Below are 25615 nucleotides of genomic sequence, written 5' to 3'. Positions count from 1 at the left end.
AACCATATAAGGCCCTTATTTAAAACCAAACCAATATTAAAAATCCAAAACATAAACGAAATAGCAAAGCATAAATAAGTTCAACACAAGAATCGAATACTCTCAATCACACCAATCCCTTGACAATGCGTTTGTCAAATCCCTTAACTTCACATCATCAAGCTAACCTGTGCAATACTGCTCCCCAATAATACAAGTGTAATAATTGGATCATCACAGGGTCATTGAAAGGCGAAGGCCATGACCAAAAGAAAACACACACAAAAGCACGCAATCAGCAAAGCTGAGTACATACAAGCTACAACATACCAAACCTAGCATGCTCAATTAATTAAAGTAATTAAATATACAACACGAATTCATTAATCAAGTCTCCACACTTAGACAATTCAATTGACTCAACATACTTACTAACCAATTCCAAACACTTGACTCATCATATTCAATTTAATAAATTTAATTTAGTTTGGAGTAAGCAATAGACCAGGTTGTCCAATCCAGGTCTCAAATGACCATTTGAAATAAAAGTTTAGCGCGATGCAAGAATGGGCGCGACTCCATTCTCACAAAGTTAGTCTAGGATAATCAACATTACTAGCTTAATTAAATAATGTAGTTCAAAACTACATAACACATTGTACTCTGAAAATAACCTTTATCAACTCAACCTCGAATAATAATACAAACCTTTACTCAACTCTCTATCCCGTAAGTGTGCCATGCTCATTGTTCTATACCTAGCCTTGGACATGGGTAATTCGAATAAAACCAACAAGTATAAAAACTTGAATACTCCCAATAACTAGAAAACACCTTGAACCAGACCACATACGGGTCAATTCCCACTGTAGGGGACCATAGAAAAATAAATAATAAAGATTGTACCTCATTCTTAACTCATGATCATTATCTCATTACCAACATGCCAAGGACTAAGGTCTATAACGCCGAGCCTCAAACCCATAACAAAATAAATAATTCTCAACCTTTTGATCTCACACATTGATCAAATAACCATTCACAAATTAATTTATAATATCTCAATATTGGCACATGTTCCCAAATAACATAACAATTCGATTCATAATGTCTCAACTCTTAAAACACATACTAATAACCCAAATATAATCATATCTCAACCCAAAAATAATACTCTGCATTAATAATCCTAAAACCTCAAGAACAATACTCCCTATAGCAATAACATTAAAAAAAACCCAGAAATATAACACAATCATTCAATATAACAATAGTAGCAAGACAATTAAATCAGATCATATCATAAAATTATATACGTCAATCATATATACATACACTCAAGCATATGAATATCCAATTATACAATAATAATATAAGGTAATAATTAATAAATTCATTCCATTTAAACCATTAAATTCCAATCCTTTAATAATCCAAATGTGGTTAACAAACCAATCCAATAAAATATGTTTGTATCAACATTCCATACAAATAATTAATCCAATATAATTCAACATGTTTGCATCCATAATTCCATACAAACATAATCAATTCACCAAAACATGTCTCATAAACATAAGCACATGAATTAATTAAATGTATAACCAAACAATTTTCATCCAAGTGTTCTCTAATCATGAAACTAAGTTCTTTCCTTTTGGTACCTAAACATGATACTACTTATAACGAAGTAGACATGTACGTACCTCATACAAACAATCCTTTTGAGCCACTTTTAATCACTTAAAATTCTCCTAGGGAATAATCACTTCCTAGAAAACAACCAACAATTAATATTACTATCCCAAGTAATTTCCAACAATATAATATGATGAAAAACTTATTAAAATAAATAAAACATATATTTATATGCTTAATTAACTTTAAAAATAATTAATTTTATTAATCAAACTCAAGGATAAAATTTTAAAAATAAAAAACTTCGTTAAAAATGAAAAACTGCCCGAAAATCATATTTAGAGGCAGAATTTGGCCACGAGAGGGTGGTGCTCACTACCAAAGGTAGTGAGTCTTTCTTAAAACATCGTTTCCACATGGAAAACACTACTTTTTTGTCAAAATCGGATGAGTTCAGAACCTGATCGGGATTAAAACGGGATTAATATTAACGAACCGAAATCTAAACATTAAAATACGAATTTACGTGCTCAAAATAATCTGGAAACTAATTAGTAATATAATCACCAAAATTTCAAAACATCATTACTATAAAAGCCCTAAATCAATTGTTCATAAAAACCCTAAAATCATGATTTTCAATAAATTGAAACCCTAGGTTTATAATTCATAAAATATGAAATTTATAACATAAATATAATCTGAAATTTATAATCTTTATACCATTAAAATATAATTTAATACTAAAAATATAATCTTTATACTAAAATCAAAACCCAAAACAATTAAAATAACATTAAGCAAAATAATGAAACAAAGGAGGATGAAAATAAGACTAACCTTTTTGTGTGGGAAATTTTGGGGATGTATGGGGTATTTATAGGAGAGAGAGTGGTGTAGGGTTAGTTTTAAGATTGGGCCTCATAAAATTAATGGGCCAATTAAGAAAAGAAAGTGGGTTTGGTTTGTTTGCTGGATATAAATTAGTGAAGAAAGGTTCATAAAAAGTTCTTTGTAATAAAATCGTTCATCAAACCCAAAAATAATTTGAAACTTTTGAAATTAAATCCGAAAAAAAAATACAAATAAATATTATGAATAAAATATAATTTCATTACTAATATATTTAAAAATACGGGGGATTACATTGATGTTCCAAATGGAGCATGGGTTGGACAACCTTGTCTATTGCGTAATCCAATGAATAAAAATAATGATTTACCTATTATTAATTAATGGAGTCTTAGTAATATAAATAGTTGAGTCGTGTGTTGAGTCTATAATTTAATGATTGATTATTAGTAGCATGTTATGGAATTCTTAATTTATTTTGCAGCTTGTATGTACTCAGCTTTGCTGATTGCGTGCTTTGTGTGTCTTTCTTTGGTCATGGCCTTCGCCTTTCAATGACCCTGTGACGATCCAATTTTTACACTTGTAATATTGGGGAGCAGAATTACCACAGGTTCTTACACATGCAGCATTCATCAGGGTTGTGGGATCTTGAGTAGAGAGTTGGTTGTTTCATTTTATTTCTTTTGCAAGTTTGAATTTATTTTAATTCGATTTTATTCGACACTATTTCTTTTGGGTTTGAATTTATTTGAACACTGAATTTAATCACTTACTACTTTTATTGGGTTTTGAATAAGGGCCTTAATGGTTCCAAGTTGTATGACTTAATTTGGTTTCATTCGTTGGTTTTGAAACTTATTTATAACTGATTTAGTTTTTCCGCTGCTATTTTCTGATAAAGCCTTAACGTTTGAACACGTGGCGGTAGCACGCCAGTAATTCTCTTGAATATTGTTTAGGGTCCTCAGAGGTTTAAAGAGAGAATTATTGGGGTGTTACAATCATGCTATCTCTAAACACCACATTAATTACCTCGCCTTTTTCCCCTTTTCATTTTTAAGTGGAATTATTTAATTAAAAAATTAAAATCTATATCACTTTAATGCATCCCAAATCATGATTAACAAGAGCAATTTCCTTCAATAATGTTGAAACAAAAACAAACTCTCATCATGCACCAATTTATAAACAAATTCATAAAGTACCGTCCATGTAGGAATTTTTTTTGAATCAATGCATAAAGAGAAATTATTTTTGTTTTAACAATATTATGAGGCAACAAAATTTGATTAAAATCGTGAATAACAACCGACATTATTTAAGTCATTAATAACTCAAACTATTACCAATATAGGCTATTTCCCTTGCAATTTGTGCCCAACAAATCCACATAGTAATGAGCTTATGACAAATTGACAACAATGATAAGGAAGAGAAAAGAACAAGATAGAACCACGAGGTTCATGCATATAATTGGGAACTACTCCAACTTTCTGGCTGTAATTGTAACACCAAAGAACTAAACATACCAATCAACTTGTTTTTCACACCAATCTAAATTCACCCTAATATATGGTCATTTTCTCATTTGCTTATTCATTCTTACTCTTCAATCATTTGATCATTTCCCAATCCAAAAAATGAGCAAACTTTCTCTACTATTGCTACTAATATTCACCCTGTATTTATCCCACCTTCATTTTTCTGAATCAAGCTCTGATCTTTTTGATTCATGGTGCAAAGAACATGGCAAAACATACCCATCTGAGCAAGAAAGACAATACAGGCTCAAAATTTTTGAAGATAATTTGGAATTTGTCAACTACCATAACAGCTTGGGAAATTCCACTTATACCCTTGCTCTGAATGCTTATGCTGATTTAACCCACCATGAATTTAGAAGTTCTAAGCTTGGGCTTTCTAGTTCTGCTAATGATTTCATCAGGTTGAAGCATAGTGAAAATCCTGTTCAGTTGCCTGATTTGGGTATTCCTGATTCTGTTGATTGGAGGAATCAAGGTGCTGTTACTAATGTCAAGGATCAAGGAAATTGTGGTATGTTTTGTTTATTTTTCATTAATTTTTTGAGGGTTTTAGTATTTTTGTGAATTAAATTGAATGTTTAGGCTATTATTAAGGGTTTTTCTGAAATTGTGATTTTTTTCCCCTCTAGTTTATTGGGTTGTTCTGTGTTTATGTTATATTGTTATTGTGGTTCTTTATTTTAATTTTTATTTTAAGAAATTGTGGGTTATGTTGAGTGAACATTGGAAATTAGCATTCTAAAGAAAGTTTTTATGGCTGTTGCCTTGTTGGTTATTGATTGAGAATTTTGGGTTGATTTGATTGATAGATGGGAGATAATTGGTCTTCAGCTAACTCTCCCCTTTGTTTAGGATTTCATCTTTCTGAATTATAATGTATTAGAACAATGAACCAATGATGCTTTGGACAATGACATCCAATCTTGTTTAAATTGAAAAGAGACATGACTTGGGTAATTCCTTCTTGCAATTTTAAGACTACTAATAGTAGGTTTCAAATGAAATAAACTGTGACGATGGCGGATGGCCTATTACTTTCCAGTTCCAATGGAGCTGAAATATTTAATATTTGTTGGATCATAATGTACCAAATTAAAAGTGAAAAGCTAAACGACGCCCTTATTTTGCCGGGTAACGCCTGCATTTTAAACTGTGACAATGGTGATGGTGATTTGTATGTAAATGGGAGGAGGAGGTGGTGGTGGTGATAGTAGTTTAGAGAGGTTGGTCAATTAATGGTATGTTCGTAAAATAACTTTTATATTGCGACGTTAACTGGAGAATTGAGGGTGCTGTTTAACAATTCCCAATTAAAATGGCTAATTGAACTGGATGTACATATTTATAATTGTGAAGAAGCCTACTCCTACTGCCATTGCTTTCAGATCAATAGCCTACTGTAATAGACCTTTTAACTGTAAGTGTAAGGGTAAGGTTGCAGATATCTGATAAGCTGAAAGCCTTCTTAGAAGCATTGAGACAATACTGATTATGTTTTTTGGTTTTTTAGTAAATAATACTGATGTTGTTGATTGCTAATAATTTGAAACAGCTCAGGTTCTATTTTTTATTTTTATTTTTTTAATAAGATTATTCTTTCCAAGTTCTTTGAGGAAGTAGTGAAGCATGCTTATGAAACAGACCCTTCTTTTCTTTTAATGAGTACTGGTTTGTTTTTCAGGTGCTTGCTGGGCTTTCTCAGCCACAGGGGCAATTGAAGGTGTAAACAAGATCGTCACAGGCTCTCTTGTTAGCCTTTCTGAGCAGGAGTTAATTGACTGTGATAGAAGTTACAATGAAGGCTGTGATGGAGGGCTCATGGACTATGCTTACCAGTTTGTTATAGATAATCATGGTATTGACACTGAGAAAGACTACCCATACCAGGCTAAACAAAAATCTTGCAATAGGAACAAGGTAAGACACCTTTCCATGGGTTTTTATCTTTTGAATATATTTTTGTTTACGCTATCATACTAACCACACCTCAAGTATGGAGAAAAAATTCTGCTAACATTTAGTATTGTAGAGCTTAGGAGATTTTTTTTTCCTGATCGTTTGAAAATCTTTGAAGTCTTCCTTTGTTATAAACATAATATCATTGCTGAGTTAGGTTAGCTCGTACACAGAACAGTACAGAAAACAGTTGTTTTCATTGAGTCACTTGCATTGTTAGTACAGTCTTATCGGAAGAGAGATGGAACTTTCTTGTCTAAGCTCTAAATACAACTGATTCTTAGCTCCACCCCAATATTTGATGCTGGAAATTGATAGTTTTAACCAATGTAGGATTGTGCTGCTCTCTTAATTAAAGTGGATGAAGCTAAGAGAGTAAACTCCTTTCTCATCTGTGGGTGTCTTATTTAGTTTAATGACATTTTAGCCTGGTGAGCATTCTGAGCAATGAGAACTAAAATCATGCTCCATAATTGATGCAATGACAGCTACTGTGAAAAATTCATCCTGATCCATTCCTTTGTCCTGCTATATTTTCCATTTGTATGCCCACTTGACAGTTTGGGACAACTATATGGCGTCTGTTAGACTATTGGCATAACCGCATGATGCAAAAACAATTATTGCAGCAAGAGTTTAATTCTTCTAATCTGGCCTGCATAGGTGATAGGGTGTAATTGTCGTTCTATAATCTATACTCAAGAACTTTGCTTCTTTAATTAATGTCATCACTTCATTTTGTCAATCTTGTACACTTCATATTGGCTTATGCACTTGAGAGTCCAACATGGATCTTCAACACTCAGACATGAGTGTGGCTGTATGGACACTTGACTCTTCATTTGGACTGCTAAGAAAGAAGTGTTTTGCAAAATAAGAAGTTCAACACTTGGGACACGTACGAGTTTGAGTATATAACTACCTGCATTCACAATTCAAAAACACTCCTTTACCTTTGTGGAAAATAAGAGAGAAACCAAACAAACCCTTTAGTTGATCTAATGCTTCCTGTTTCAGCTTGTCTTTTGTTCTCATAGTTGCTGACTTTTTGAGGAATAGAACTCAAAGAAATCTTTGTTTTTAATATTACAGCTTGCGAGACATGTGGTAACTATTGATGGTTATGCTGATGTCCCTCCTAATAATGAGAAAGAACTTCTAAAAGCTGTAGCCGCTCAACCAGTAAGTGTTGGCATATGTGGCAGTGAGAGAGCATTCCAGTTATACTCTAAGGTTAATTTCTTCACTCTTGGACCTCTTGGCTTTTCTGATACAAAGAACTTTTGTGTTTTGACATGAAGATTTTACTTGTTTATATTTTTAGGGAATCTTTTCTGGCCCATGTTCCACCTCTGTAGATCATGCTGTTCTGATTGTTGGTTATGGTTCAGAGAATGGAGTTGATTACTGGATAGTTAAAAATTCATGGGGAACTTCTTGGGGTATGAATGGCTTTGTACACATGCAGCGGAACAGTGGAGATAGAAGTGGAATTTGTGGCATCAATGAAATGCCATCATATCCCACAAAAACAAGCCCTAATCCACCACCACCACCACCTCCCGGACCTACTAGATGTAGTTTGTTCACATCTTGTCCAGCAGGTCAGACTTGCTGTTGTGCACGGAGTTTTCTTGGTATATGCACAACTTGGAAATGCTGCGAGTTAAATTCTGCAGTATGCTGCAAAGATCATATCCACTGTTGTCCTCATGATTATCCAGTATGTGATACACAAAGAAATCTTTGTCTCAAGGTTAGTACCTAGTTCATTCTTTTTAGCAAATGTTTAATTGACAGCTGGGGGGTAATTGAAATAGCAGGAAAGAAAAGATCATCCATTGTTCATGTGTGTAAAATTGTGTTTAGACACGATGGCTCTCACTTTTTAGTTAGACAAGAAATTTAAACAAATTGTGTTAAGATTAACTAAGAGGGTCTCACTTTTAACTCTCAAACACCAAGACAGTAAAGATCATCCCTAAAAGGTAAAAAATAGTCACCGATCTCCCAATAAGTTATTTAGAGACAGTTTAATACAACTTTTTGCCTGGTGGGTTTAGTTTTTTCATATCTAAGAATGTTTTCTAACACATGTTTGAATATCATGCTGTGTGCTCTCGCAATTGGCTGTCCTTTTGAGTTTTGTGATTTTATCATGCTAACTTGGTTGTGTCACTTGTGTGCTATGACTTAATAGCAAATTCTATTACAATTGCTTTTGCAATTGTTTACTTTTTGAATTGTATGGTTCTGTGATGTGGTTGATGATGTGTTTACATTGGTAATACTAACACAACTCACGATTTTTGATCTTGCAGCAAACAGGAAATATTACTTTAGCGAAACCATTTAACAGCAAACAGAGCAGCTTGTGAAGAATCTGGCAGTTTGAAGTCCCCTTGTATTCAGTTACTTGGTGTTTGTGAGACTATTCTTGGATGCTTGTACGTATTCTTTTTCACAGTTCGACAATAGGGGGGCAAGGTAGATGAAGCTCCCCATGCTATATAGAGGAATTCATGCAGTATATTCGATATTGCGCATCTTTGTACTGTTGTACATGGTGGAAAATAGATACAGTTTGATATCGTTTATGCTGAAGGAGAGTAGAGGTGATGATTTTGCAGTATGTGCCTTGTTAATATCATAGTGTTCTGCTGAAGAAGCTTTTCTACTCTTACAGCAGTGTTATTAAGGTCCGACAGATTTTCGTGAGTTTATGTAATATACTGGTATTTGCCTTGCTATGGTTGTAAACAGGGTCAGGGCTCAAACATCCTTGGGAACATTGTGTTTTTTATTAATAAAACCGGAGCCCTGAATGATGAGGAAAGCAGTTAAAAATCTGTAACATAATGAGGGCAGTTGATGTTTATCAAGCTCCGGCTTTAATTAATTAATATTATCGCAGTTCTTGTTTTAAAAAAATAATCAGTAATCGATCCCCAAAAATACGATAGGTTTTCGGATATAATCAGTAGTCGATCCCCAAAAATATGATAGGTTTTTGGATATAAGCACGCCTTACAACAGAGATGTATATGGTAACCAAACTTGAATCAATATTAGTCTTCAAAAATTTTAGATTTGGGTGCTAAGACTGCTAACAAATTCGTGTTTATGATTCTGTTTGCTGCATTTCCTGAAGAGTTGAGACTTTTAAGACAATGTGACACCTAAATCTAAAGAGTCTCTGACTTGAGTGACTTCTAGAGCAAATTGCCCATCTCAGTGACCTCTAATTTAAGTAATTGCACAGCAGCAAAGACCACAAATCATGCAAACAAGAACCAGAATCAAGCAAGTTCTTGTGGTGCAACTCAACTTTGAACAATTCTGTGCCTGAATATCGAATTATTAAATAGCCAAGCATCAGTGTTCATATACCACAACTAATGATATCTCAAATAACCAACTTCGTGTCATAGAAATACAGTGAAAATGTTCTTCAACAATTCCCAGTTGGGACAACTGATAAATACTCACTTATCTCTATATACATCTTGAAGCACTTGAGCAGTTACAAAGTTCAAACACAGATGTGGCAGTTCTTGTAAACTGATTCTGAAGTTGAAGACCGTTACTCCATGAGACTATTCAATACTTGATTTGTACATGCAATGACAAGTCAGAGGCGTACATGCAGCATGCCCATGCCATAATAGGAGGAACTGCCATTGCTTCTCAGGTAAATCAGAAAATTTGCAGGAAACTGAGCTGTTTCTATCAATTAGTTATAGCAATGCAGTAGTCATATAATCTAACCATCACCTGCATTGATATTTTTTTCGAAATTGAGGTAACTATGCCACTCAAGTATGTTCATTGCTAGAAGGTGGAATTGACAAAGAGGACACCAGACTCTACTAAAAAGATAAGATGGGCAACCTTTACAGACAGAACACAGTATCCAAGTAACACAACAATTGAAAAAAATATTCAAAAGGTAACCATCAAATCTCTCCATTAGGATTCCTTAAATATGCATATAATTTACACACCATTGCTTCAGTCACAGATATTGTTGCAAATGACGTCTTAAAAACATATACCGAAACAACAAGGATACAAAAAAGTAGAAGAAAATGAGCAGAAGATAGCTATTAAACATCCTCTAAGCCTTCCCTTAGGATACTTAAAACTTGATATCAGCAGAAGGTAGCAGATAGGAATAATTCCATATGGAGTACACCACAAAGCAATGCAGGCTCAAGCTTGCAAACAACCTGCAGGGGAGTTTATAGCCTGCTATAAATATCGCCAGAATGCTACACCGCCTACACTACCATGACCTATTCACATGCACACACAATCCCACCAAACTCCCCCCAACCCCCGAGGTCTGGGTCATAGACAACTTCCTGTCACTAGAACAATTTTGAGAATGTCCATTTGCCTAATTAAACCTCTATCATGAGAGGTTGCAGAAACAACAGCAAACTATCCATGATAAAGCAATGAAATGTAGATGATTTGGTACGGCAATTTTACTTCCTACACTCTGGAAGGAAATCAATCTTGACATTAGAAAGGATCAAATGTGGCAGGAAAGATTACTTACAATACTCTCTATAACTCCCAAATAAGCAGAATTCAAACTAAGAGAAGGTAAATATAACATTAATTTGCCGATTTCCTTACAATTTCTCTACAATTAGCTAACCAAGTAAAGAAATTCCATCAATTCCAGCAGAACAAACCAGAGAAAAGTACTCTCCTTCATTTCCATTCCCTTCCCTTTCGTGCTCTAGGTTCCGAATGCTAGCCTAAATACTTAATGAACCAAATTCACAATTCAATTCCAAGACATTGCTAACTAGCTATTTTTCCACAATGGAGTCAAACAACCCTCACACATAAAAGATTCACAACCATTCTCCCACAAATGATGTAATCAGTGCGGTAGGTCTTGTATACAACGGGTATATTGTCTACAACAGACTTGGCACAATTGACTTATTCCATGATTCCGGGTGACTAAACATGTTGTATCACATAAAAAGCAAGCTCATTGTCACTCATTCAAGAACACAAAACAACACAAAACAACACAACAACTAACTACTTCATAAAAATATATTCCCATTAACACAAATAACAATCATTTACAACCTTTATACCAATACATTCATTCATTCCTTCATTCCAAAAAAAAAATATTAAAAGTTACCTATCTATTCACAAACCTTCTCTCATTCTCATTCTCATTCTCATTCTCATTCTCATTCTCATTCTCATTGATTCTCCCTCAATATAATCAAGAAGACGGAAACACATCCTTAACAGCAGAAGCAGCACTCAAATAGTTCAAAGTATTCCTCAACGTCTCCTTCTCCCTCCTCAACCTCGCCGCGGTATCCTCCAGCTCAAGCAACGCCTGCTGCTCACGGGGAGCCCCTTCAAACGTACTCCCAACGAAGAACGAAAACGGTGTCGGAAACAAATTCCTCCTCAAATCCCCAATTTCCTTCTCCTCTTTCCCATTCAATCGATTGCTCAATCGAATCACATCCCTCATGTAACTCTCCACATCCTTGGCAAGGCTCTCCAAATCTTCGTGGGACCCATCGGAGGAGGGCTTATCCTCCAGCCAATCAACGGCTGCCACGAGGTAGGGTTTGGACCGTACGATCTTGTTGATTCGGAATCGTTCTTGCCCTTTACAGATTAGGAAGAAGCGATCATCGGCGAGACGCTCGTGCTTGACGACTTCGCCGACGCAACCGACGGAGGTGGCGGAGGAGGAGGAAGCTAGCGTGTCGGAGAAGATAACCCCGAATCGGAGGTCGGTTTGGAGGAGGGTGTTCATCATGATTCGGTATCGGAACTCGAAGATTTGTAAGGGGAGGATTGAGCCGGGGAAGAGGACGAGTGGGAGGGGGAAGATGGGGAGTTCAACGACGTCGTTTTGTGGGGTTGGGTTGGGAGATGGTGGGTTGTTCTGGGGTTGGGAAGAGGAGGAGGATGCGGAACATTGGAAGCTGAAGCGGAGGTGTTTACGACGGTGATGAGTGAGACAGAGAGGGGTTGAAGGGAGGGAAATGGGGGATGGGTTTAAGGAGGGTTTAAGGGAGGTGGAGTAATGGAGGAATTGAGGGAGCGCCATTAATGGAGGAGGAGAGAGAAAATGGGAGGTGGGTTTTGTAGATTTGGGTTAGAGGAGAGAGAGTGAGGAAGGGAGGAGAGGAGAGAGAAAAATGATTGGCATTATTGTGTGTTTTGTGGATGAGGGAGAAGAAGAAGATGATGAAAATGGTGGTTGTGTTTTCTGGGATTGATTGAGGGTGAAAGGGGAGTGAGAGGAGAGTTTGGGTGGTGGAATTTTGGGGAGGTATTGTGGATTTTTTAGGGATTTTGGATGTGGTTTTGGGGGGTTACACGTGAGAGATTGGATAATCTTTTGGGTTTGGTTTTGTTGTGTGGCACGTGCTATTTGAGATGGATGATAATTGATAAGTTCTTGCTTTGAAAAATCGTACTCAAGAAGTGAAGTGAAGTGAAGTGAAGATTGAATGTGTAGCCATGTAGGGACGAGGTGGCAAATGGGTCGATATTCGATAAGATCAAAATTTGATTCGAATCAAAACAATGAAAGTTAAATTTTGAGTTGGGTGACTTATGGTGAGTAGAAAGTCCATCTTAGAACATTAGAAGGGGAGATTTTAAAAAAAAATTTCGAATAAATTTGATGAGATTTCACCCTTTACCTCACATTTGTAAGTTGGAGAGATAGTTAATAATAATAACTCAATGAGTATTATAGAAAGTGAATATGTAATCAAGAATTTAGGTATAGGAGCTATGTGTTTATAATTTTATAAACATGTCTAGAGATAAATCATCAATAATAGCGTTGGGTCATGCAAACCCACTTACGATGTCCTAGCTAGTCGAGTTTGGAACGAGTCAAGGAAAAGTCACACCTATTGTGCTCATATGCCATACCAACAAACGCCTTTAAGATTTCTAAACATCAAAAAAGGCCTACCTATTTTGTTCATGCCAAATTTAGAGTATGATATACATACACCGATACACGTTCCACAAGACCACAACCCACAGGCTGATAGGCATATCTTACAAAGTTACAATGCTGAGCCAGCAACGAGCTCGTGCCTGCTCAAGCATATCGACATGGGTATCTCATGTTAAAAAATGAAAACAAAGCTAATTGGAAATGTATTTCCACAAACTAGTGCAGTGGAAATTTTGGGCAGCAAAATTATATGAAGAGAACTGTCAGCCCAGCAACGGAAACAGCCCAAAAAAATATGGTATTTCCAAGCTGCAACTCCCACTCAAAATGACAATTTAAAGCCCAATAACATAATCATTGGCCCAACTCTGGACAATACACTTAATGACTTCTATGTGCATTTATTTTAGTCAAAGTTGTAAGGTCCCATCAAATATAGTACAGGTTACAAATAAGCCCTTTCTAATTATACCCTAATGATAATTATATTCTCTCCATACTAATTATAACATGTAAAATTTATTTACTGCAAATATCGTTACATACAACCTTACAAATTACAACTATAGAATTAAAGTTAAACATAATAACGAACTTAAATTTAAACAGTGGTAAACGTAAACTTAGCTTACAACCACAACTACACTACAATAAAGGCATAAAGCGTCAGTACAGTACTTAGCTTCATACATAATATATAGAACAAAAATAAACCACTGCACCCTGGTTCATGACCACGTACACTACACATACAGACATACAGTACATGATTAATTAGTATGTAGTAATCAATTTCGCGGTGTTGATTGGCATGATTTCATTAAAAAATTGGGCACGAAGCTGCTCTACCACCTTCCTATCCACCTGATACGCCTTGGTAAGGACATCTTCTAAAATTCGCGGGGTAGTCCCAAACACACCCTTAGCAACGTTAACTCGACCTGGATTTTGGCTTCCAAATGAAGCAACAGCCAAAGCATCTGTCTTCCTAATATTAATTTGGAAATGTATTAGGCCTTGAGGGAAAACAATCATATCACCTTTCTTAAGTATCGTGTCATATAACTTGTTATCACTTGTCACAAAACCGGCATACAATGACCCCTCCACCACGGCAAAAATCTCCGAGCCACGAGGATGCCAGTGAGGGGTGTTTAGGCCAAAGGGTGCAAAGTCTACCCGTGCCAAGGACACCCCTTGTGTGTTAACACCGGGGAATAGATTAATGTCGATTAGTGTTGCATTTGCACCATCAGTGTTGTTTGTGTCTCCGCGAATGTTAAACCCTTTGAATAAGAAATCGTTTATAGTTACGTGCTTAGGGTTCTTGCAAAGCTTTCCATTGACGACCACTGCAAAATGTTGATCATAAAAAAATGTCACTAACAAATAACATAGCGTAACAAATTAACAACACCCACTCTTATATTTCAGTTACATTCAAAACTAGGAGTATCCATGGTGTGTATATATATATATATATATATATATATATATATATATATATATATATATATATATATATATATATATATATATATATATATATATATATATATATATATATATATATATATTTTATCATTTTATTTGCTTTGCTCATTTGGAGAAATTAAATAAGCAAAACTGATTAAATGAACGAAAAAACACTCATTGGTGCACCATACACCTACCCCTAGGCATATGCATGCGTGCATATGAGAAGGTACGCACTTTAGAATTATAAACTAAGTAATCTAAAAATTGATTAACAAGTAAGCCATAGAGGTCGGACCTGCTGAATGAGCGTTATTTACACCTATACAAAAATCTTGGAGAGGTGTAGGATCGGATGCAATGGCGACGTAAAACATAAAACTCGTAGCAAGGGCTACGTACAACGTAGTCATGCCAAATTTTGACATAATAATGTAATGAGCAAATTAAAAGGCTTTATAATCCAATGTATCTAATTAATACTTGAAAATTGAGATTTTTTTGTAGTATTGGTAGTATATGGGGGGTATTTATAGCTGAGATTGCAATAAGTAAAAGCTAATAGTCATACTTTTCTGTTGATTTTGATGAAAAAAGTAATTTATGGTTGACAATCTTATCATCTACAGTATCGTTAGCTAATTAGGAATGACTGTATTAGCTAGGCAAGTGTAGATTTTTTAACAAAAGAAGTACGTAATAATATTAATAGTAATGATATTAATCTGCATGAACTTCTTAGAAAATTCATAATATTGCATGAACGATATACAATATAACACTATACTTAAATTGAAAAATTTTCTTATTGAATGACTGTGCTTGTGTTCAATTCGATTTGTTCATCATAATTATATTCTTCTACTCCAAACCAATTTAGCTTATTAACCAGGCCATTTGCAATAAAATGCCCCCCTCCCCCAAGATAAGGTTAAGAACATGATAAAGTTTGATTTGCAATAAGAATAGGTAAATTGTAAATAAGATGGATTAAAACCTCATATAATAAGTAAGTTAAGACCTTGATCGATCGATGAATAATTAAGTCTATCTAGCAAAATATTAATCAAACTTTTTTTTGAAGAATTTTTAATATTTCACGTAGGGAAGAAAATAAAACTATTACATCATAGTATCATACTAGCTATAGTATAGCCAATAGCCAAATATATATGCATGAAATATATAGGCCAGGTGTAGTTTATGAATTGAATATGAGTGTAAGAGGGAATAACTAATTAATGGGACAAGCAAGTGTAGAGGAATAAATCAATGTCAAAGACCTATAAAACCATAATTGAATTATTAAAAATAATAATATTGAGTACATATATAAGTCGGAGTTGGATTAGATAATTCAGATTCTAAGTCGAATCCTACTATATATACTTTGATTAAGCTAGCTAGAGTAATCTTTTCTCGAATTCGGCTCGGTTATATTTTTCTAATTCGAATCAGATCGGACTAGTGTCAAATCTGGACTAGATTAAAATTTAGGCTTAATGCGTGAATGCGGCATCGGCCCCACTAGATTTATTTTTTGAAAGTGAAGAAAGCCACACTTAAAAGATTGTGAAAATTTGAATGAGATGGAATTCAAATGATAACTCTGTAATTATATACATATGTATAAGATTGATCTAACAAAATAAAATAATATGTTAATTTCTTAACCAGGCCAATTGATATTGTCCGTAACACCGTTGTCGTCTCCAAGGCTAGTTAATTTCATCACGAGTAAATAACCACTTCAATTCAATATAACTATCCAAGATAATTTGAGATGCAAATTAAAATAAAGGTGAGAAATCAAACAATAACGTGAGTCAAACAAATCTCTCACCTAATTAAAGATTGATGTCCATGTAAGGTTACTATCAATAGTTTGGACAATTGTCAATTAGACATACATTGCCACTCCTGTAGTTGCAGTAACATGACATTCACTAAGGTGCCAATATAGTGTGCTCACTAAGTTGCACTATAGCAAATATTAGCAATAGTGGAGCTTAGAAGCATTTCTTGCCTTTCTCTAGCCTTACACTTCGATCTATATGCTTTTTTATTTTTTTTTTATAGTTATTGGTATTATTAATTATTTTTATCTTAGCGGTGCTAGTCTGCTAGACTGTAATTTCTATCATACAATCAGGTGTGTGATGTACACGATACAATTAATGTTATTTCTTGCATACTTGGGATGAGCTCTATGTGAACTAAAAATGAGTGAAATTGTACGTGTATGACCACTTTTATGTGGAATTTTGAGGGCAAATCAATTTGAAAATATTATTACCTGTCTTTTCTATAGTTTGTAATTACATATATAATGTCACAATCGGTCAATCGGGGGAAGATAAATTAAAGTTTGTGTTGAATGTATCATCAACCTTTTCTTCATTTTGCATAAGCATTTTTTTTTTTTTTTTTTTGGTTTTACTCGGTACTCCGTATTGTAGAAAAGGTAAAATTATAATGAATAGATGGTTTATATAAATTCAATCTCAAGTTTTGTGTACCATTCCTTAAGACTTTTCGATAATTATTACTCGTAGTAATCTAAATACCATCTAACAAACGCATATAATTATAGTTGGTTAATTATATTACGATGGTGCATGAATAAGTCTAATGTGTCAATAAATGCTCTATTATTGTTTTATGTAAATTAAAGTTCAGGACCTGGCCTGTTTCCAGGACTAATTAATACCCTCACGAGTTCGATAGTTACATATATTGACAATTGTCCAGGCTACTGATAGTAACCTTACAGAAATTTTGTACACTATATAACTTAGATTCGTGGTTAGGAAATTATATTAGTCACGTTGTTTAATTTCCCACCTTAACTTTGCATTTTAGAGTTTGTTAGATTTTTTATATAATTGGACATGCATGGATGCCAGTTCAATTGAAAATGTACCATTGCCACTCTCATCTAGTTGCAATAAGTCAATTACATGACAATTACTATTCATAAGTTGCAAAATGTGCTTAGTTGCACTATAAAAATAGTGGAAGAACATAGACGCATACCACAAATAGCCTTCATCTGAGCAATTTCTATTATACAACCCGACATTCTATAAAAATAAAATAACAAGTTTTATCAATCTGGTTATTATATTGCGCATTATACAACCATTTGTACAATATATTGTACCGTGGATGATTTCAAAGCCAATAGTACTTAGTTCATGTGTAATGACTTTGATTATGGACGATTAAGTTTATGTCGTTTGTATATATAGTTGCTACTTGCTAGCTAGTATTGTTTTTAGAATTTTAGCCCTTTTTGCTAGCTAGCATTGTTTTTTATGTGACATATTATTTTCAATTGGATTCTATTGATTCTTTGCAACAATATAGTGATGTAACAACAAACCAATGATACTATGCACTCATACAGTCATACACTCATACACATAACCAATAGAAATTGACCTTAAAATCTTGTAGAATACAATCTCAAACATTAAATCACTGTTTTAAACTCTAATTAGTGAATATCATATAACTTGATCATCCACTAATTTTATCCAAACATACCATCACGCTTAACAATGAATTGAACTAGCATTATTTAGAAAGTTGAGACAACAACCTTAAAACCGATTTCCGGGGATTATCATCGGAGGCATTGTTAGTCAAAAATTGAGCTCGAAGTTGTTCGGTCGCCTTCTCATTTACTTGAAAGGCCTTAGTAAGCACATCATCTAAGATAGGTGTTCCAAACACAGCGTCAGCAATATTGATACGTCCGGGATTTTGACTACCAAATGTTGCAATTGCAAAAGCGTCGGTCTCATCAAGATTTAGTTGAAAATGTAACAAACCTTGTGGAAAAACAATTATGTCACCTTTTTTAAGTACCGTGTCATAAAGTTTATTTTTGGTGGTCACGAAACCAGCATATAGGGTGCCCTCTAGCACGGTGAATATCTCCGAGCCTAGAGGGTGAAAATGAGGAGTGTTTAGACCATATGGTCCGAAATCTACTCGAGCAATGGACACCCCTAGTGTGTTAACGGCTGCGAATTTGTTGATATCGATCAGTGTGGCCTTTGCTGCTAGAATGTTGTTTGTGTCTCCGGGTTTGTCAAACCCTTTGTACACGAAATCGTTCGTTGTAACCTCGTCCTCGTTCTTACAGTACTTCCCGTTCACAAAGACTGTACGGAGTAGAAGATTAATCAAAATTTAATTAAATCACATAGATTAAGATCAATTAGTAAGATATTAGAATAATGTAATTATTTATGTGAGCTTATTAAGTAGAGAACAAAGTGATATGAATCTATGATCAATCCAAACGAGTGCTTAATTATTTACTGTACATTATGTGACAACGTGACCCCCTAACATCTTTTTCATATCACGAAATCCTTAAATTTTTGGAATAGTTTAAATTTTGTGTGGTACAGTGAAAGCACAGCATTATTCATGTTCCATGTTATACAACACAAAAATAAATTAACTAGGGAAAGGAGCGTTATACCTCCAGAATTAAAGTCACGAGCCTCGACACAAAAATCTTGAAGCGGAGAAGGATCGGAGGCATTAGCTACGTAAAATTGAGTAGCAAAGCTCATTGCAAAGACTATGGACAAAGCTACAATGGCCCAATTGATTGCATAACCATAGCCAGCTCCTCTATTAAACTTCTCCATAGATGACTAAACTAGTAAAGATTTTAGTAGATAAAATACACCCCTTTTTTGAGAATGTTTTTCTTTTTTTACTTATTATGTAGGTGATAACTTGCCTATATATAGCAAAAAAAAAAAAGGTAAGTCATATTAATCAAGAACCATACATTTTCTATTGGATGAACATATGGGGACCCTTAGCAATTGAATTGTGTTCAATATTTATGAATAGTATCTCAATTTAAAAATCGTTTTTATAATCATGTCGTCGTCATGTCATCACCACATAAATCACAAAGCATTACTAGTTTACTAGGCCCTGTATTCCTTCAATCAAAATAATTGAATGGATCTGACCCATTCACGGATTTATATATAGATGGTCCGAAGTTATTCTTATGGGACAAAATGCTCTGTAAATATGACCTAATTAAATGTAAATCTTTAAATACGAGTAAGTTAGGGCCTGTTCACATTTACTTAATTTCAGTTCAGTTCAGCTCTAATCAGTTCAGTTCAGTTAAGCTCCAATCAGTTCAGTTTAGCTCCTAATTTCCCTCTTTCATAAAATATTCATTTCAGCTTTGTTCAGTTTAGTTCAGTTCAGTTCACCTCAGCTCAGCTCCAATCAGTTCAGCTCAGTTCAGTAAATGTGAATAGACCCTTATAAATAAGTAATTAACTAGACATAAACTGTAATTGAGAATGGTATATAGAAAATTAGAAATTGATACGAGAAGTACAACGTACATGTAAATAATCATGCATCATTTGATAATGGGTAACAAAATAAAATTCAGTAGACATTATTATAAGGTAATGTAATGGGGACACATTGATGGTTTTAGGAAAAAACGAAAAGGACCGATTTTGAATAACGCAGTGTTAATCCATTTTCCTGCCACTATTTTTCAATTTTTCCTACTCGCACTAATTTTTTCCATGACAAATAAAAGTAATCATGTCAAAATAAAAAGATAAAAGATAAAAGAAAAAGGAAAAAAATAAGGACAAATTAAAGTGATGACTTGAACATCGTACGAATAATATCGTTTCGGGGTCCTAACCAAATTTTAGGCCTTATGCAGTTGCATTAGGCTTCATTGCTTAATAGTTGGCTCTAATATAACTATATACGTAGTATACTTTATCCGTTTTAATTTGATTGCAATGTATAGTAATTTGTAAAGTTACAGATTAATTGCAAAATTACTTAATTTGGCCAATTATGCTAGCTATCTGTCACGACTCATGTCCCACACCCTTGACAGCGTCAATGCGGTCGTATGGGTAGCATGCAACAACTTGGGCCAAGGGAGATGCGCCAGATGCCTATGGGTGCTAGTGAGCACCTTCCCCCTATTGAGCTTTATTTAGCACCCCTATTGAAATTGTAGTGAACACCGCATTGTCAGTAACACAATAATGAGTCATATGGGAGACCAAATGAAACCAAACTTGGTGGTCCACCGTTTTTTGACCCAAGAAACACAATGGTGCAACCGGATTTTCGAGGAGAGATCCGGAACATTCCAGAATGTGCTAGGAGTCTTGGGATGCGTCCGGAAGCTTCTAGAACTTTTTAGGTTGCTCTTGTACATTCTTGTTGACCTAGAGTATAATACATAAGATATGTAACTTAGAATTGTATAGAAGTCTCTAGAATAACCTTGTTCTAGGACCCTCTATTTGAGGAGGTTAGAATTTTCTAGAGTAGAACATTCTAGGTACTTGGGAGGCCTATAAATGGGGACCTTCCCCTTCATTTGCAAACCATCCAAGCATTTTGTAAACACTCATTCTCAAGCAATACAAGTTCTCTTAAACTTATTCTCTCTTGTGCTTACTTACTTTCTCACTTACTTAAGCTTTCGTTGACTTACTTGCTAGGAGCAATACTCAGGGTTAAGCCTTGACTAGCAACCTTTGGGAAGGAAGTTAGTGGGCACGCGTGCAAAAGACTAGGGGGGATTAGTCAGCACGTGACATATCGCGCGCTACTCATCACAGGTCTTTCTTTTTATCTCTCTACTCCTACATTATATTGTATCATATGCATCTGCTTCATGCGCGCTGCAATTTAAAGAGAGTGGACGAAGTATTTTAATTTATAAAATAAAGAATAATTAAAGATGTAAATATTGTGAGATAATGGGTGTAAGCAAGTAAAAAAAGGACTTGCTTTCCTTCAAAATAAAATAAAATAATAATAGTTATATTAAAACTAGAACATTATATAATGAAAAAAAAAATTAAATAAATAAGGACATAATTGATAAAGCAGAGGTAGTATTATTGTATTATTACATGCAAAACAAGGTTTCGAAACCCTTTTTCATCCGTTTTTTGAAAAATAATTGGCTAGTGCTTCATTGATAAACATATATATATATTACAGGGTAGGTTATAAATACCCCAGCTGTGAAGTAGGTCTAGTTGACCAAACTACGTAAATTCTTATGTATTTTTTGTTTATCTTCGCTATCTATATATTATTTTCTCGCCAATTATTTATTCATTGACTTTGTTGCGCACATTTTAAATACAACTCTGTCTTTTTTATAACAATATAAATTTTAAGTAATAGCGTGATGAGGTTCTTGATAGATTCGTCTTAATTAACATTTTTATACATCTATTTGTAATTGTTTTAAAATAATTTTTTCAAATATTAATACAATTAGAGAGTTGACATTTGCAATCCTGCATTTATTTGTCTAAAGAAATATGTCAATTAAAACAAAACGGTGAATGCATGACATTATTGTAATAGTCCTTTATTTATTCCATCCTTAAACACAATACATAGTACATAATCACATACAAGAAACATAAATTAAAGCATAACATCATAGTAGTCGGTTATTCAAACCAATACATATACCCTCGTACAACTCACATAAATTTACCAGCAATGTGACATAGTATTCCTTAATTCCTTCAAACCTTAGCTTAGCTTAGATTTGAGATAACATCTCAAGTACCATTGATCTTGCGGTGTCGATTGATACGTGCTCACCACTCGAAAATTGCGACCTAAGTTGCTCAATCACCGGTCTATTCACTTGAAAAGCCTTAGTAAGAACATCATCCAAAATTTTAGGTGTTGTACCAAAAACACCATTAGCAACATTAACTCTTCCCGGGTTTTGGCTACCAAAAGCCGCGATAGCAAAAGCTGTTGTGTTACGAAGATTGAGTTGAAAATGGATAAGACCTTGAGGGAACGCGATTATGTCACCCTCATTCAATAAAGTCTCATAGAGCTTGTACTCGGTGGTCACAAAACCGGCATAGAGAGTTCCCTTAATGACCGCGAATGCCTCTGAGGAACGGGGGTGTATATGAGGGGTGTTTAAGCCAAAGGGTGCGAAGTCTACACGAGCTATGGCTACACCCAGTGTGTTAAGTCCTGGAAATCGATCAACGTTAACTAGTGTAGCTTCTGCTCCTTGAGGGTTTTCAATAACCGAAGTTTTGTTAAAACCTTTGTACACGAAATCGTTGATTGTCACCCTCTTTGGGTTCTTGCAAGCCTTCCCATTTACGAACACTGCAAATGGAAAAATAAATCTGATAGAGTATAAAACATAGTCTTGGACGTCAACTAAACTTAGTACTTTTGATCATGTTGTATCTTATAATTTTGCTTCATATATCATACATCTAATTTTAACGAGTTATGTGAAAACTAATCATGTCCACACAATGTCCAATTATGCGTATAATATGTTTTTTTTTTTTTTTTTTTTTTTTTTTGAGTGCTGTACAACATTTTATATTTTACATACACTTAAGAATAATGAACAAACAATTTTTTCTGTTGGTGTTTTCCTTATGAATAAACATTAAAAATTGTTAAAAAGAGTTTATGAAAAATGGAAAAGTCCAAATATATGTTAAATAACATAAAATATTAGCGGACCAACTCTGCTAAAATGATTAAAGTCTCGTGATTGATTTTATACTCATCACTTATGTTTGTTCTTGTCACGCTAACTCAATCTCATACATGTAACTTCAACCAAAAAGTTAAAATGGTGGTTAATATTATAGAATTAATTTTATACTCTATCAATAACACATATTTAATGAAGGATTATCAAAATAACGTACGAAAATTGAAGTAAGATCAACAGACCTGCAAAATTAGGGTCGTCAACACCCACACAAAAATCCTGAAGGGGAGCAGGATCAGATGCATTAGTAGTAGTAAAGCTCAATGCTGCAAGTAACGTAAATATAGTTGCAATAACATACATTGTAATTTTCTTCTCCATTTAACTTAGCTAACAAGAAATTACTTATCAATAAAAAAGATTTGTGTATTATAGAAGTTTGTGTAATTGAGATTATGGTAGTGGCTAAAATGGCCTATTAATAGCCCAAAATCTAGCACAATAGTACTATCGTAGATCAAGCATTCAAGCAGTGAACAAAATATCAACTCGTGCATTTATAGTCTTCCTTACGTATACAAATTGACGAAAGGGTAACTTGTTATTTCAATCACATTTGTCAATCACTAACTAACTCGTTATCTTTAATTGTCCATGCACAAATTTATAAGGTTTATGTTGGGCCCGGACCCACCTTGACGGGTCGCACGCACACTCCACTCCACATTAGTATGATATTGTCCGCTTTGAGCTTAGCCCGCATGGATTTGTTTTTGGGCACCTTCTCAAAAGGCCTCATACTATTTGGAGTGTGCTTCTACATATAAAGAGCTTCTCACTTCCTTAATCTTTCCATGTGGGACTTGGGATGAACACCCCAACAAACCTCCACTCAGACCAAGGACCTCACAACTCATGGCCTCCCCTGGCCTCCAGCAAAACTACCTTGCACCGCCGCTATCATCACGGGACACGCCACCTGAGCCACAATATCAGGAGGACTTTCGACACAAGGCCCCAAAATAGCGAGGTCACACATTTGAGGGAACCGTCGCACACATATCGCCCATATTGTCCCAGACGAACCATCGGCTCTGATACCACTTGTTGGGCCCGAGTCACCCACCTTGACGGGTTGCACGCATACTCACTCCACATTAGTATGATATTGTTCGCTTTGGACTAACCCGCACGGATTTGTTTTTGGACACCTTCCTAAAAGGCCTCATATTATTTGGAGTGTGCTTTTACATATAAGGAGCTTCTCACTTCCTTAATCTTTCCATGTGGGACTTGGGATGAACACCCCAACAGTTTATTGGGAGAGAAGATCTTTGATTTCCTGAAAAAGCAAGCTGTTTCATTTATGTGATATTTCAAGAAAGAAAGTAGAGAGAAAAAAAAATTGAACTCAAAATTTAGGGGTCAAATTACAACCATAATATGTATTTTTTAGAAAATAAAATCAAATAATACTCATTTCATTTTAGAGTAACTTACATGGTCAATATTGAAACACATGCCAATGTATTAATCTGACTATATATACAATTAAACATTACTGCTCCATTAAAAAAGAAAAATCTATTTATGGCACAATCAGTAGGACACGGGGAAGTAGTTGTCAACCAAGTCTTCGTGTTAGATTTTTTCACAAGCAACGTGATAATAAGAGTTTTGCATGATTGATAGTGTATAATACGAACTAATAAACTAGTGAGTAGTCCGGACATTACCCTAGAATACTACTTCTATAGTTGTACAAGTGCTAAGTTTTTAAGAGCATTTAATAGTGTGTATGTAATATGTATATTCAATATTTTTATAGTATAATAATTATTTAGTGTGCAACATTAAAGTATAATCGACTATTTCCCTAGATGGTTAAACAATAACATTTGTTCAAGAGGTTAAGGATTCGACCCTTCTTATCAATATATATAGTTGAGGCAAACGTTTTTAGAAACGCCTTTTAATATATATATATTTTGACAAGACGCCTTTTAATATATTAGTATAGATAGATATAGATGTTGTACATTCTTTCAAAAAAAAAAAATAAAGATGTTGTACATTTAAAAATTTTCAAAGTTTGGATTTCTTAATCGAGTAATTAGCTAAAATTGAATTGCATCGTTGACTAGCAAGCTAGGCCAAGCTGTCTTTATTTTGGTATAGTGATTATTTCTAGCCTAATAATGATTATTGTACGCTTAACAATAATTCAAGATCAAGCTCGATGCGTTCAACGCCGGAGATGGGATCGGACTCGGACCTTTTTCAACGTTCAATGTTAAAAGTAATTTACTCTGAAAAATTGTAGCATGCTCGAAAGGTTGGAATGAAGCAACAAGTCTCAAGGTAGGCTACTCTCGTGAGGATGCCATAAAGATTTTAGAGAAAAGCTAGAGTTACGGATCGATATTATGTTTCTTTTAAATTTTGATCAATGAATAAATTTACATGTGAGTGGAAGTATTGTCCTGTATTAAACGTACGCAAAAGTAAGGGTAGTGTACTAGTGTTGGGATGTCCCATTGAATAAATTAGAAAGTTATATCCACTTTGTAAGAAATAAAGAGCTCTGGTTTAGAGGTGGAACCCCAATTGGACTCTTGTAAATGCAGCGCAAGCCTGTTA

General features: G+C 34.6%; 5 protein-coding genes across 5 annotated transcripts; 1 reads left to right on the top strand and 4 right to left on the bottom strand.

Moving 5' to 3' along the window:
* Positions 1–3991: 3991 nt before the first annotated feature.
* LOC145614440 (low-temperature-induced cysteine proteinase-like) lies at positions 3992–8854 on the top strand. The gene is made up of 5 exons (XM_081669498.1): positions 3992–4527; positions 5698–5933; positions 7065–7205; positions 7297–7728; positions 8294–8854. The coding sequence occupies exons 1-5, from the start codon at positions 4113–4115 to the stop codon at positions 8348–8350; spliced, it is 1281 nt and encodes a 426-aa protein (XP_081525624.1). The 5' UTR covers positions 3992–4112; the 3' UTR covers positions 8351–8854.
* Positions 8855–11040: 2186 nt separating this feature from the next.
* Positions 11041–12292, bottom strand: LOC145614885 (uncharacterized). Its single transcript, XM_081669959.1, has one exon. The coding sequence runs from the start codon at positions 12079–12081 to the stop codon at positions 11233–11235; it is 849 nt and encodes a 282-aa protein (XP_081526085.1). The 5' UTR covers positions 12082–12292; the 3' UTR covers positions 11041–11232.
* Positions 12293–13725: 1433 nt separating this feature from the next.
* On the bottom strand, positions 13726–14896 carry LOC145613580 (putative germin-like protein 2-1). The gene is made up of 2 exons (XM_081668685.1): positions 14726–14896; positions 13726–14303 (listed from the first exon to the last, which is right to left on the bottom strand). Exons 1-2 carry the CDS (start codon positions 14853–14855, stop codon positions 13726–13728), a joined length of 708 nt encoding a protein of 235 aa, XP_081524811.1. The 5' UTR covers positions 14856–14896.
* A 2957-nt stretch (positions 14897–17853) lies between these two features.
* Positions 17854–19185, bottom strand: LOC145614829 (putative germin-like protein 2-1). Its single transcript, XM_081669889.1, has 2 exons — positions 18926–19185; positions 17854–18599 (listed from the first exon to the last, which is right to left on the bottom strand). The coding sequence occupies exons 1-2, from the start codon at positions 19095–19097 to the stop codon at positions 18007–18009; spliced, it is 765 nt and encodes a 254-aa protein (XP_081526015.1). The 5' UTR covers positions 19098–19185; the 3' UTR covers positions 17854–18006.
* A 2673-nt stretch (positions 19186–21858) lies between these two features.
* On the bottom strand, positions 21859–23402 carry LOC145615383 (putative germin-like protein 2-1). Its single transcript, XM_081670460.1, has 2 exons — positions 23218–23402; positions 21859–22629 (listed from the first exon to the last, which is right to left on the bottom strand). Exons 1-2 carry the CDS (start codon positions 23354–23356, stop codon positions 22034–22036), a joined length of 735 nt encoding a protein of 244 aa, XP_081526586.1. The 5' UTR covers positions 23357–23402; the 3' UTR covers positions 21859–22033.
* Between the last annotated feature and the right edge of the window lie 2213 nt (positions 23403–25615).

Source organism: Chenopodium album, chromosome 25 (genome assembly GCF_948465745.1).
Source record: "Chenopodium album chromosome 25, dcCheAlbu1.1, whole genome shotgun sequence".
NCBI classification, from domain to species: domain Eukaryota; kingdom Viridiplantae; phylum Streptophyta; class Magnoliopsida; order Caryophyllales; family Amaranthaceae; genus Chenopodium; species Chenopodium album.
This window is presented reverse-complemented; position numbering and strand designations above follow the sequence as displayed.

What these genes read in the sequence shown, in the direction of transcription:
- LOC145614440 (XM_081669498.1), top strand. Translation starts at nt 4,113, where the DNA reads ATGAGCAAACTTTCTCTACTATTGCTACTAATATTCACCCTGTATTTA. An exon ending in AATCTTGCAATAGGAACAAG is followed by an intron (nt 5,934 to 7,064) that starts GTAAGACACCTT and finishes TTAATATTACAG; the next exon opens with CTTGCGAGACATGTGGTAAC. An exon ending in CATTCCAGTTATACTCTAAG is followed by an intron (nt 7,206 to 7,296) that starts GTTAATTTCTTC and finishes TTATATTTTTAG; the next exon opens with GGAATCTTTTCTGGCCCATG.
- LOC145615383 (XM_081670460.1), bottom strand. Translation starts at nt 23,356, where the DNA reads ATGGAGAAGAAAATTACAATGTATGTTATTGCAACTATATTTACGTTA. An exon ending in TGACGACCCTAATTTTGCAG is followed by an intron (nt 22,630 to 23,217) that starts GTCTGTTGATCT and finishes TTCCATTTGCAG; the next exon opens with TGTTCGTAAATGGGAAGGCT.
- LOC145614885 (XM_081669959.1), bottom strand. Translation starts at nt 12,081, where the DNA reads ATGGCGCTCCCTCAATTCCTCCATTACTCCACCTCCCTTAAACCCTCC.
- LOC145613580 (XM_081668685.1), bottom strand. Translation starts at nt 14,855, where the DNA reads ATGTCAAAATTTGGCATGACTACGTTGTACGTAGCCCTTGCTACGAGT. An exon ending in AAATAACGCTCATTCAGCAG is followed by an intron (nt 14,304 to 14,725) that starts GTCCGACCTCTA and finishes AACATTTTGCAG; the next exon opens with TGGTCGTCAATGGAAAGCTT.
- LOC145614829 (XM_081669889.1), bottom strand. Translation starts at nt 19,097, where the DNA reads ATGGAGAAGTTTAATAGAGGAGCTGGCTATGGTTATGCAATCAATTGG. An exon ending in TCGTGACTTTAATTCTGGAG is followed by an intron (nt 18,600 to 18,925) that starts GTATAACGCTCC and finishes TACTCCGTACAG; the next exon opens with TCTTTGTGAACGGGAAGTAC.